Consider the following 13,239-nt stretch of genomic DNA (forward strand, 5'->3'; position numbering starts at 1 on the left):
ACTTGGAGTACATGTCAAGACTTCACAAGTTTCCATCCTAAACACGACGTCACCTTATAGTCCGGCCCTTCAATGATAATCGTAGAACGGCCCATGAGTCCGGCCCGTAGAGATAGGCCAGTGGCCCAAGGACCCCTTAGTCTCAGAATCCCTCAGTAGCCCCCGAACTGTCCTCGAGTGTCGTAGTCTTGATTCCTAGAAGCTTCTCGTGCCCAAAGTCTTCGGCTTGCGGGGCGAGTTCTTCGCCGCATTTATGTTCGACCAACATCAGTTCGGCCATCGATGACTTCCCTATTTTCGAGTAGTATGTGTTACTTAGCCTCAAAGGCCAACCACTCGAGTGCGTACAGTGCCTTTGTCTGACACCTTTTTAGTGAAAGGTCGCAGCTGGTCATGACCATTTAGAAAAACTTGATTCACGGTTCAAGGCAGTTTATTAATTGGCACTTCCCATCGATACGGAGATCGTGCCCCGATTTTTATGAATATGGTTTATGATTTGGGCTATCCCACACACGCATAACTGCACCATTATATTGGGAAGTGGTGAGGTCCACAGTATAGGAGCTTGATACGTCCATTTTGCATCATGCTTTTATGTTGATAGTTATCGCTTCTTTGGCTGTTATTTCACTTCACGGTACAATACTTATGCCTTTTCTCTCTTATTTTGCAAGGTTTACTTGAAGAGGGAGAATGCCGACAGCTGGAATTCTGGCCTGAAAAATGAGCAAAGTTAAGATACTTATTCTGCGCAACTCCAAACGCCGTAAAAATCAATGAGGAATTTTTTCGGGATTTATAAAAAATATTGTGCCGAAGTAGTGCCAGAGGGGCACCAGCAGGTGCCCACAAGCCTGCTAGGCGCGACCACCCCCCTGGCCGCACCTGGGGGGCTTGTGGGCTCCCTGCTAGCCCACTGGCGCCCCTCTTCTGCTATATGAAGGGTTTCGTGCGGAAAAAAATCAGGAGGAGGCTTTTTCGAGGATTCGCCGCCGCCACGAGGCGAAACTTGAGCAGAACCAATCTAGAGCTCCGGCAGGATGATCCTGCCGGGGAAACTTCCCTCCCGGAGGGGGAAATCGCCGCCATCATCATCACCAACACTCCTCTCATCGGAGAGGACTCATCACCATCAACATCTTCATCAACACCATTTCATCTTCAAACCCTAGTTCATCACTTGTAACCAATCTCCGTCTCGCGACTCCAATTGGTACTTGTAAGGTTGCTAGTAGTGTTAATTACTCTTTGTAGTTGATGCTAGTTGGATTATTTGGTGGAAGAGTTTATGTTCAGATCATTGATGCTATTCATTATCTCTCTGGTCATGAATATGATTATACTTTATGAGTAGTTACTTTTGTTCGTGATGACATGGGATAACTCATGCTAATAGTAGTTGTTAGAGCATATATCTCCATATGTGGTTTTGGTAATTGATGACAATTCCTATGGACTAATGGTTGCCTTAAGTTATATTTATAGGATTTGTCCATAGGCACTTCTTGAAGTCCATCTGTTGGGTTCAAGGAGTTTATATGTTGACCAAGATGTTATTCAAGTTATTATCCAAAGAATGGTCATAGAAACACTAGGTTGATCAAGATCTCAGACAAAGAGTAAATCAAGATGATCAACACATAAAGCGTATAAGATGTACCGAGAGGGATAAGTGATCCCATGGTATGGTAAGCATTGTCCATTACGTGTTTGTGTACTAACCCATGGTCTTTGTGAGTCTCCTATGTGGGGGTTAGGTGTGTTTCCATTGGGCTTGCGTCAAAAGGAAGATCTCATACAACCCATGAAGGATGACGTCAAGTGGTGATCGTCATCAAGATTGTGGTGTGCAAGTTCAAGTGGATCAGCATGAATATATCATCGAAACTATTGTCAATGATCATGTGCTAACAAGGACAAGATCAAGATAAGCATTCCTGAGCACTACATGCTTGATTATTGTGGATGTTCACATGGTGGATAGGACAAGATCAAGATAAGCATTCTTGAGCACTACATGCTTGATTCTTGTGGATGTTCACACATGGTGGACAAATGAAGATAAATACATAAGCTAGGCTTTCCGCATTGTGTATGGGAAAGCTACTTGAAGACTTCATCATGTCTTGCTTTCATCAAGCTCAGGTGAAAGGGCTAACTCAAAGGTATCAGTTCCTTTGACGTTAGTTGTGCGGAGTGATGATCAGCGAATAAAAGTATACACTCAAGTATGGATCATCAGTACTCTTTTATGATTCTTGAGTCCTTAGGGATCCCGCACTATTAAGAGGGGATCACAGGTTTTGCGATGAACTTGCTCAAACTACAGCATCACTTTCTGCTCAGACCACATCTCCACTGTTTTGTTGTTATCTGAAAACAGAACCAGTGCCTCGGACATCCGGCTTTCTCCGGACGTCCGAGGACCGGACGACTGGCTAGTTCGGAAATCCGGAATCCTACACCAGAGAAATCAGAGCCATATAACTCGGACTTCCGGCTACCTCCGGACGTCCGAGGCCCGGATGTCCGGCCAAGTCCCGGAAATCCGGAAGCCTGCACCAGTAGAAGTTGAGTTCTATATCTCGGAAATTCGGCTCCCTCCGGACAACCGAGCGTCGGACGTCCGACACCCGTCGGAAATCCGGAACCTACCACCAGTAGAAGTTGAGTTCTATATCTCGGAAATCCGGCTCCCTCCGAACGTCCGACACCCGTCGGAAATCCGGAACCTACCACCAGTAGAAGTTGAGCTGTATAACACGGACTTCCGGGCCACTCCGGACGTCCGTATGCTGATGAATTCAAATATGTTCAGGCACATCTACAGCCCTTGGACGACCGACCCCTGTCGGACGTCCGGCCGCTGATGAATTCAGAAGAGTTCCAGTCATGCCTAAAAGTCTCGGACGTCCGACCCAGGTCGGACGTCCGGCCCCTCACGGACGCCCGGACTTCCAACAACTGTCGGACGTCCGGACCCTGTGTGACTTAAAGTGTCCCCAACGGCTCTTTTTCTCTTCACACCATAAATACCCCCCTCCCACTTCGTGAGAGGGTTTCCTAACACAGCCTTATCCTCATAAGAACACATTTCCACCTCACACACATTTGCTCACTCCAAATCTTAGATCACAAGAGCATTTGTGAGCCCCTTTGAGAGTTGTTCCAATCAAAAGATAGATCTTCTCCCTCTCCTTCTCTCAACCCAAGCTATTTGTGATTTGAGCAAGTTTTGAGCATTCCCCGTGATCTTGTTACTCTTGGAGGTTGGAGACTCCTAGGCGGTAGGAGTTCTTCGGAGAGGAATCAATCCGTGTGATTTCCCCCGGAAAAGTTTGTGAGGGTTTGGAAGCCACCTCAAAGGCTTACCACTAGTGGTTGAGAAACGCCTTCGTGGTGTTATCTCAAAGGGAGAATAGGGTGAGCCTTCGTGGCGTTGGTGTGCCTTCGTGGTAACATCCACCTCTCTAACGGTGACTAGCTCCCCTCCAAGGAAGTGAACATCGGGATACATCTTCGTCTCAGTGACCTTGGTTATCCTTAACCCTAACTCCTTACTTGTGGTTTACTTGTGTTATTTGAGCATACATACATTGCATATTGCTTGTGCTCATTATATTGTGTTGGCCATTTCTTGTACAAGATTAATCATTCAAGCATACCCTCTATATTCACACGTACATACTTGCAGTCCTTGATATATCGTGTGATATAGTGTGATCTAGTATCTTGTGTTGTTCACCTATTTGTCGTGTGATATAGCTCAAGTAAGTTTGTGTAACTTACTTGTGCTTGTTAGTAACTGCATTGTGTCCATCTAGTAGATCGTGTTGTTGATACACGTTGCAGTGCCTAGTGCATTTAGGATTTGTGCTTGACAAGTACCCTCTTAGTTTATTTCCGCATCAGGTTCAAGCCAAATCTGAAGAAGTTTTTAAATAGCCTATTCATCCCCCCTTATAGGCGTCATCGAGGTCTTTTCAGTAGTCATGTGAATTTGGTATTCGTTTGATATTTTAATGTGTTGTATGTTGTTTTTCCTCTAGTGGTGTTATGTGAACGTCGACTACATAACACTTCATCATTATTTGAGTCTAGAGGAAGGCATTGGGAACTAGTAAGTAGATGATGGGTTGCTAGAGTGACAGAATCTTAAATCCTAGTTTATGCGTTGCTTCGTAAGGGTATGATTTGATCCACTAGTTTAATGCTATGGTTAGACATTGTCTTAATTTTTTTTTCGTAGTTGCGGATGGTTGCGAGAGGGGTTAATCATAAGTAGGATGCTTGTCCAAGTAAGGGCAGTATCTGATATGTCTCAAACGTATTTATAATTTTTGATGGTTTCACGTTGTTATCTTGTCATCTTTAGATATTTTATGTATTTTTTATATCTTTTTTGGGACTAACTTATTAATTCAGTGTCAAGTGTCAGTTCTTGTTTTTTCTGTGTTTTTTGGCTCTTTTCAGATCTGATTTTGGAACAGAGTCCAAACGGAATAAAATCATTGAAATGATTTTTTTTCGGACGGAAGAAGATCAAGGGGCCTCTGGGCCAAGTAAGGTGGGCTCCAGGGAGCCCACAAGCTCATGCAAAAAATTAGCGGTATTAGATCTGATTTTGGTTCTTTTCAGATCTGATTTTAAAACGGAGTCCAAACAAAATAAAATCTTCGAAATGATTTTTTTTAATCTGTACAATATTTTTCAAAAAGGATAAAAAATATTCAACATTCAAATAAAATTAGCGGTATTCATATAGATACTCGTGCCAAAGGAATGAGACTGGACAATGGAGGGGCATTTGATGTCACGCCACGCGGTGGCAGCGGCCCGGCAACGCCGTGCCGTCCCACGCGCGGCCACGGGCAGCGTGGCCTTTCCGTTCTTTCTTTTTCCGGGTGCGGCGTCTCTCGGGGACGGCAGAGCCTTGGGCCGTCGCCCATCGGGCTTGCCACTTGCGGACACGGGCACGTGAACGGCACGTGGCCGCCTGGGCCTCCCCGTACGGAGCTGGGGGGAGCATCCACGCAATGGAGCTGCATGCATGCATGCATGCATGCATGGCTGCTGCCTGCCCGCCCAACGGGAGGGGGAGGGACGGGGGACCACGTCGGCACTCATGCCCCCGCCTCGCTGACCTGTGGGCCCGTCCGGGGCTTTGGATCCGGCTGTCAGCGACTCCTGTGCACGTAGTAGCACGCCACTACAGTACTGCTGTTGCTACGACTGCACTGTTTCGTGATCAACGGTATTGCGTGCCTTGTTTATTTATTTGGCTTCCAGAGGCCGCTACGCGCGTGCATTTTTATAATTCATGTGAGTTTCCTGCTCGTGGATCGAGCAGGCGATGCATGGGAGAAGACATTCCATTGGCCTATCCAATCTACTGTTTCCATGCATCGACAGCACTGAAACTCTGAGTGAGGACGATGCCATAGGTCCAGTCATGATGGATGATGCAGGAGCTAGTGCCACTATTTTATTCAACCAAGACAACAACGAATAGTACTAGTATTATTATCTTTTTTTTATCGCGAGTATTATTATCTTGACAGTACGTAATAATACTACTTATACTCCCTCCGTTTCTAAATATAAGTTTTTTTAAAGATTACATTACGAAACTACATACGTAACGAAATAAATGAATCTACACTTTAATGTATGTCTATATAAATTCGTATGTATTGTAGTTTTTTAATAAAATATCAAAAGACTTATACTTAAAAACGAAGCAAATAGTTGTCTGGAATCGTAGAAACATATCCCCAAATCTACGCCCGGCATCCAATCATGGCCTAGAACCATGGCATCCAACAAGACATGCCGTGCTAGGGCTAAAAGGGATGAAAAGAAAAAAAAATGGCGGACAGGAAGAGGCCGAGACGCACGTCTCCCTCCCTCCCTCCCTCCCAACCCTAGCCGCCTCCCCCTCCCCCTCCCTTCCTCGCCGCCGCCCGAGGCAGCCGTCGGGCAAGCCCGGGGCGCCAAGGATGGTGGCGGCGGGGCCTAGGCTGCCCTGCCTCTGCATGCGGAGTCCCGGATCTGAAGCGGGGGCTCCATTGGCGAGGCACGGCAGGTTAGCAGCCGTGTGGGAGGTGGATCCGGCGTCTCGGCCGCGCGGGCGGCGGGATCCGATGGTCGCTGGCGTCCGGCGACGGCTTTTGCAGTGGCCGGTGCGCGCGATGTAGCGCCTCCCCTCCTTCCCTGTTCGGCGTGCGGGTCAGCCTGGTCGGGCCGCGCTTCCTTGGATTGCCGGTTTTGTACATGAGGTGCTGCTAGTGGTGGGGATCTAGTTCGGGCGAAATCCCTGGTCGGCCGCGTCGACGGCGACGCCTGAGGGCGCCGTTCCCCTCCTTGGAGGCGTCGGTATGGACTCATCCCCTCACTTCCCCTTCCCCTAGGTCTTTCGGGCGAAAGCCTTAACTTTGTTGGGCGGCGTCGGCGCTCACGGCGCCGTTCCCTTCTTGAAGGCGCTGCTTTGGAACCTTGGGGCTCGGTGGTGCTTGTGGGTGGTGGGCGGCGGCGGTGGTGCGACCCTATCCTAGCATGGATCCCCGTCCCTGCTTGGAGATGGACTCGCGTAGGTGGAGGTCGTCGTTTGGCGTCATGATGACGTCGATGGCGGAGGCACCTGCCAAGGCTGGTACCTCAATCTGATTTGAAGATGGACCAATGGAAGATGGCGGCGACGACACATGTGAGTGCGTCGGACCGGTTTTACCCCGGACCCGGTATGTGGCTCGGTCAGGGTCTCCGGCTTTAGATGTTAGGCTTAGGTGAGAGGTCTGGGTATTTGGTCCAGCTTGCACCCCTTCATCATATGGATAGGAGTAGCGGCAGATGTTGCCAAGATGATGGATTCAGGCATATTGTTGTACTGCTTTGTAAGGTCCTCGAGAATAATCAATAAAATGGCCGCATGCATCTCCCAGATGCAGAGGCCGGGGGTCATCCTCCTTTTCTAAAGAAAAAGGAAGAGGTCACGGCCTGTTGTATGCGTTGAGCATGCCTACGTACTCGCACCTCTTCCGTCACTTCACTTGGATTGTCCATCACTTCACTTCCGGCGTCTTGCGGCATGTTTGATTGCGTGCATCGTTTTTTGTTCATTTGCATATTTGTTTCAGCTGGTCCTGGAGCATATACTGACAAAAAATTAACATCTACATATTAATTGGTTGACTGCATGTCCTCTCTGCATCATAGCGACGCCTTTACGCATCGCGTTTGATTGCTCGCATTGTATGTGCTCACACAAGTGTATGTTATTTGGTTACATCCAGGACAGTACCGTGGTAACCTCCTCTTCGATCTGATGAGGTTACTAAAGACATACATGAACTACTAACAAGTAAACTAGTAACAACACAACGGTCTTAAAAACAAATATAAGTCTTAACCATACATTATTTGTAGCTGTTTTAGCATGCATCAGCCCAGTCAATACAAGGTACCAAACATTATGATAAAATTGTTTTCCTGATGCAATAAGTCTAGATGCAGACAACCAAGTAACATGCATACTCCTTTCGTCCGTGAATGAGTGTACATCTAGCTTTTGTTGAAAGTTAGAGTTTTTCAAATTTTAACCCATTTCATAGAAAAGAGTGGTACAGTAGTATATATGAAATCAAATTGGTACATTATGGAACTACATTTCAAAACGAATCTAGTGGTACTAATTCAGTGTCATATATATATGCTGCTACCTTTTCCTATAAAGTCAATCAAAATTTTAAAATTTTAACTTGAAACAAAAGGTAGATGTGCATTTGTGGTTTTTTTTTCTTCAATTAGGTAGGTTTAACCGAGACACAGATACAATGAATGCAAAATCCATACGAGCAACAAACTACATCCCTATTCCGCAAAAAAAAAAAAAAAAAAAACACATCCCTAACGATTTCCATTTTCTTTCGGGATCTGTCCTTGTTTCTTTCTTTTCTGGGTGAGGCCGAGTCGCGTGGCGTCTCCCCTCGGGGGTCGTCAGACTTGCCACTTGCGGACACGGTCACGTGACCGGCACGTGGCCGCGAGGGCCTTCCCATATGGGCCATATGGGGCTGGGGCCTTCCATGCTTTATCCACCGTAGCTGCATGGCTGCTGCCTGCCGGCCAACCGGCGGGATTGGGGGACCATGTCGGCACCAGGGCTCGTGCCTCACCGACCGGTGGGGCTGCCCTGTGCGTGGAGCCCGTTGTCAGTCCATGACTCCTGTCCCTGTACGGTACGACGACTATGCTATTGCAATCTCCACGGCCAACTTGCGCGCGTTGTTTATTGGGATGGCTTCCAGAGGCCGCTATGAGTAGTAGTAATATATGATCGTCGCCACTGACATTTCAGGTGAATTTCCTGCTCGACGATTGATGCCGCCGGCCACCTCTGTAAACTCGCTTTATCAGGCATGGGGCTGAGCAGGTGATGCATGGGAGAAGACATTCCATTCCATTGGCCTATCTAATCTATGCCACCAATACTGTTCCCATGCATCCATGCTGGGCCTGGGAGGGCGCTGCCATGCATGGATCCAGTCATGATGGATTATGTAACAAGTGCCACTGTTTTCTGTACACTCATTCAACCGAGGCCACAATCGTGTAGTAGCATTAGCATAGCAGGTTTCCTTTTCTTTTTTTTTTTGAGGGGTTAGCATAGCAGGTTTCCGATGGTAGAAATGTCCCGATCGATCGACGCCCGGCATCTGAACATGGGCTGGAATCGTGGCCTCCATCACGACGACCTGCACTGGGCTAAAACTAAAAGGGGTGTAAAGAAATGGAAATGGTTGGAGGCCGCGGCTTGTATGCGTTGAGCAGGCCTACATGCTCTCCCCGTTCGTCGGCCGACCTCGTTTGTTCCTCCCTCCGTTCGAAAATACTTATTTAAAAATTTAATGTATTTAAATATATTTTAATTTTATATACATTTATTTCCATTCATTTTTACGATAAATAATTTCATACGGAGGAAGCAGATAAGAGGACCATTGGTTCGTATAGGTGGCGAGCCCCATTATGCACTGCCCGCTCCTCCTACCGTAGCACAAAGATCGCATCTCGGGCTCAAGTCTGTTCCTACTACCATATCTTCCTTTGGTGTTTAATCAAGCTCCTGATAGATGAAAACTGACTAAAACGTTCGTGTTTTAGTCTCCTCTCTTCAGCTTGCTTAGAGTATTTATAACCGCATATAAAAATTCAATTCAATCGGTCGTCTCAAACGGGTCTTAAACGCCCGGGCTAACCGGCACCTTCATATTCAGCTCAAATATAATGTGGATATGAGGAGGCTCACGTGTGTCCTAGCACGCCCGCCACATTGAACCCAACATCCTGATCCTGTCGGAAATTGCACAAAATCCACCTAGCAGAACTACCAGGTCCATTTGCTCTTTCCTCTCTTCTTCCTCCTCCGCATCGTCCATCTCATAGCTCCACCGCCACACGCGCTCCGTCGCTGTCCCAAACCTTTGCCCCGCCAGCTCCATCAAAGGAATCATCTGTCCCGTCCTCGCCGCTAAGGACGCCATCGCCAGCCTGGAAAATACCGCGGTATGTCCGGCAACTCTCTCGCCCCGCCTTGCACCAGATGTATTCGACACAATGTATGACCAGACTTTTTTGTCATTTTTTTAGAGGGAACGATGGATTCCAATACTTCGTCCGACAAGGAGTACTATGGACCGACGAAGCTTGATGAAATGATTCAAGATGAGTTCTTCGATTCATCGGGTAAGGACGAAGTGGACATGATCATGCTATGACCATGCAAGAGGAAATGGACCGGCAAGTGAAGCATATTCTCAATTTCAAGGACTCAATCAAAGGGATAAGAGTGATCAATCGGGATAGGGTATCCGAAGCAAAGCTACTCCAAAATGATTACTTTGCTCCAAACCCAATTTTTCCGGATGATCCATGTTTTCGTCACCGTTTTCACATGTGAAAACCATTGTTTTTGCACGTTCTGGACGGAGTGGGTTTCCAGGAATGCTTGGATGAATTGATTGCATGCATTAACAGTGGAAGAACTGCCCAAAAGATTTATGAGGAATGTATCAAGGTCACACCAGAGAGGCCACCATCATACTAGAAGCAGTGGCATCACATGACTTATGAATTTGGCATGCTTTCTTTGGAATGCCGGGTTCTCACAACGACTTCAACGTGCTTCAACGATCCCTGGTGTTCAAGAGGTTTTGCAACGGGGAATCACCTCCGTGCAACTACACTATCAACGACCGAGACTACAATATGGGATCCTATCTTGCTGATATCCTCAGTGGGCTGCATTTGTAAAGACCATATCCGAACCACATGGCAACAAACAAAAGCACTTCGCAACAATGCATGAAGCAGCTAGAAAGGATGTGAAGCCACATGACAACAAACAAAAGCACTTCGCAACAAAAGCACTAACGTGACATGTTTCTCTCTAAGCTAGTGATCTCCTCCTCCCGGACGGGCACCGACAAGGGGCTGAAGAGCCTTGACGACAATGGTCATGTTGGGCCTGAAGTCGGCTTCGTACTGCACGCACAAGGCCGCCACCGCCGCGAGCTGAACACAAGGGAATAGATTTAGTTCAAATTTACATATCAATGAGGAATCGAATGATCGATCGGTTTCTTTAGCTGGATTACACACCTTGGCCACTGCTTTTGGTGGGTAGTCGTTGTTCAACTTGGGGTCGATGCATTGCTTCACCTTGTCCTCGCTCAGCCTCGGCGTGGCCTGCATGGTCTACGTCGTCACACATGCATCCTTGGATGACCAAGCGACAAGAAATGCCGCACACTCCTCAACCGGAATTATCGGATGGAATATATACATACCCAGGTGACGAGGCTCTGCTGGCCCTTGGGCATGGTGTGGTCGACGGGCTTCCTGCCGGTGAGGAGCTCGAGGAGGACGACCCCGAAGCTGTAGACGTCGCTCTTGTGCGTGAGCTGGCCGGTCATGGCGTACTCGGGCGCATGGTACCCGAAGGTGCCGAGCACCTTGGTGGAGTGGAGGCGCGCGGCGGTGTCTGCGGACTGGTTGGTGAGGTTAAAGTCGGCGATCTTGCCGTCGTGGCCGTCGAAGACGAGCACGTTGCTGGAACGGACGTCGCGGTGGATCACGGACGGCTGCACCTTCTCGTGGAGGTACTCGAGCCCTCTGGCGGCGCCGAGGGCCACCCGGGCGCGCTGGCTCCACGTGAGCGCCGGCCCGGGTTCGGCGCCCTGCACGCCCTTCTTGCCATGCAGGATGTCGTAGAGGGAGCCGTTGGTGGCGAACTCGTAGAGCACGATGCGGTTGTTGAGCTCCAGGCAGTAGCCCAACAGCTGCGTGAAGTGGTCGCTCTTGAGCCTTGATACCACCGACAATTGCGCGCAGAACTCGGCCTCCGACTGCCCGGAGCCGCTGTTGTCGAACATCTTGACGGCCACGGTCTCCCCCGTGGTCAGCTTGGCGCGATACACACGGCCGTATGAGCCCTCTCCGACTAGCGATCGGGCGCCGAAGTTGCTCGTGAGGCGGTTGAGCTCTGCCAACGTGACCGACGGGACATCGATCGGCAGCACCTTCGCCGGCCCCACGCCGTTCCTCGGCGCGTTTGGCCCTCTCGCTTGCGCTGCAACAATTAAGGGTCTCTTTGATTCACATGATTCTAAACGCATGAGAATAGAAAAAACATATGACTGGAATGCCATGGCCATCTAAATCATGTGAGATTTTAGATTGTTTGATTGCACCACAGGGAAAACAAAAGATTCTTTCACAGAGATTTGAGTGGACGCTAGAAATCATGTGGAAGTAATATAGAGAAATCCCTAGGAAAAAAAAATCTATAGGATTTAATCCTTCAAAATTCCTATGAAAAACCTTTGAATCAAAGGAGCCCTAAACGATTGCGTTTTAGGACAATGAAGCGCAAATGCTCGTGGAACGTAACGGATATATGGTACTTGCTCTGTTCCTAAATATTTGTTGGGGAGAACTTCGTTCTCTTCAACAACAAATATGTTATGGTATGGAGGGAGTATTATATAAGAACCTGGTGCTCGCGGGGGCGGCGTGGCAAGGTTGCCGGCCGGCGGGCCGCCGTGGTACTCCTCCTTCTCGCCGGCGCAGCACCACATCCTCGATCCAAGAAACACACACGGCGGCGAACTCAAGCAAAAAACACCTCCCAGGCTAGCTGCCGGCCGGCCTCTCTGGATGTTGATCTAGCTGTGTCAACTGTAGACAAGATTGAGCCGGTCCGTCCTATATGGCAGGGCAGGGCAGGGGCCGGGGTGGTGGTGGTGGTGGTGGTTAGGGGGAGACCAGTTGACAATGCATGCGCGGTGGATCGGCGGACGCGATCCCCGGCTGCCGGTTGCAAATCATTCGCCCGGCTACGTGCGGCCTGCGCAGTTGATGTTGCACACGTTCGTCTTGTCTCTGTAGATGTGTCGAGCCAACCAACGGATGAGCATGCCACTGTCGCCCCTTTTTCATGCCATGCACGGCAACGGAAGAGCGCGCCGTCGGTACAACCTGACAGGCGAACACAATGGTCTGGTCTCCATGAGATTGTTTAGCTTATCTGAGGGATAAAATGAGTTTATCCTGGACAGAGCTTGGGGCTGCCACATCGGTTAAGACGATGCATGCATCAAGAAGGTCATCCAGAGCTCAGAAGAAAACTGTGGTCAAACAAACCGATCGATCGCCCACGTCTGTGCCGCTGCTCACTCCCGACGTGCTCCCGTGCAACCCTCCACGTCTCACCCGCCCTTGACCTTTGCATTTTTTTATCTATCCCAAGTTTTTTTTAAGTACATCTATCCCAAGTTAGTTGCTGACCTGAGCAACCGCAGGACAGGCCTGCAAGAAAGTGCCCATGCATGCACGCATGTTCATGGGAGGTGAGACTCCAATGCTCCATGCATGTCCTCCAGTTCATGGGAGGCTCCTGGAAAGGGAACGCAGGGCTGGTTTCAGATGGTCGGTCATGCAGGAGTGGATGTGGATGCGGAACGCAACAAATTGTATTTTCATGGAGATCCTTAGGCTTGGTTTGCAGGTCATGTTGAGAAGCGTTGCCGGGTCGTGCGGGCTCTGGAGTCTGGAAGCTAGCTCCCGGTACCCAAATAAGTTCAACAAGTTGAAATTTTGACATGCAATTATGTGTGTTGACCAACAAAAGACCCACATGAGTGTCAAAAGAACCTCTTATATTATGGGACAGAGAGA

General features: G+C 48.7%; 1 protein-coding gene across 1 annotated transcript; it reads right to left on the bottom strand.

The window, feature by feature from the left end:
* Positions 1–10,013: 10,013 nt before the first annotated feature.
* LOC123447551 (probable protein kinase At2g41970) lies at positions 10,014–12,517 on the bottom strand. The gene is made up of 4 exons (XM_045124158.1): positions 12,056–12,517; positions 10,851–11,632; positions 10,663–10,749; positions 10,014–10,575 (listed from the first exon to the last, which is right to left on the bottom strand). The coding sequence occupies exons 1-4, from the start codon at positions 12,138–12,140 to the stop codon at positions 10,456–10,458; spliced, it is 1,074 nt and encodes a 357-aa protein (XP_044980093.1). The 5' UTR covers positions 12,141–12,517; the 3' UTR covers positions 10,014–10,455.
* Between the last annotated feature and the right edge of the window lie 722 nt (positions 12,518–13,239).

The sequence above is a fragment of the Hordeum vulgare genome, chromosome 4H (assembly GCF_904849725.1).
Source record: "Hordeum vulgare subsp. vulgare chromosome 4H, MorexV3_pseudomolecules_assembly, whole genome shotgun sequence".
NCBI lineage: Eukaryota > Viridiplantae > Streptophyta > Magnoliopsida > Poales > Poaceae > Hordeum > Hordeum vulgare.

Coding starts and splice junctions, on each gene's coding strand:
- LOC123447551 (XM_045124158.1), bottom strand. CDS start 12,140: ATGTGGTGCTGCGCCGGCGAGAAGGAGGAGTACCACGGCGGCCCGCCG. Junction 11,633..12,055: donor GCCGCCCCCGCGAGCACCAG/GTTCTTATATAA, acceptor TAATTGTTGCAG/CGCAAGCGAGAGGGCCAAAC. Junction 10,750..10,850: donor AGCAGAGCCTCGTCACCTGG/GTATGTATATAT, acceptor TAGACCATGCAG/GCCACGCCGAGGCTGAGCGA.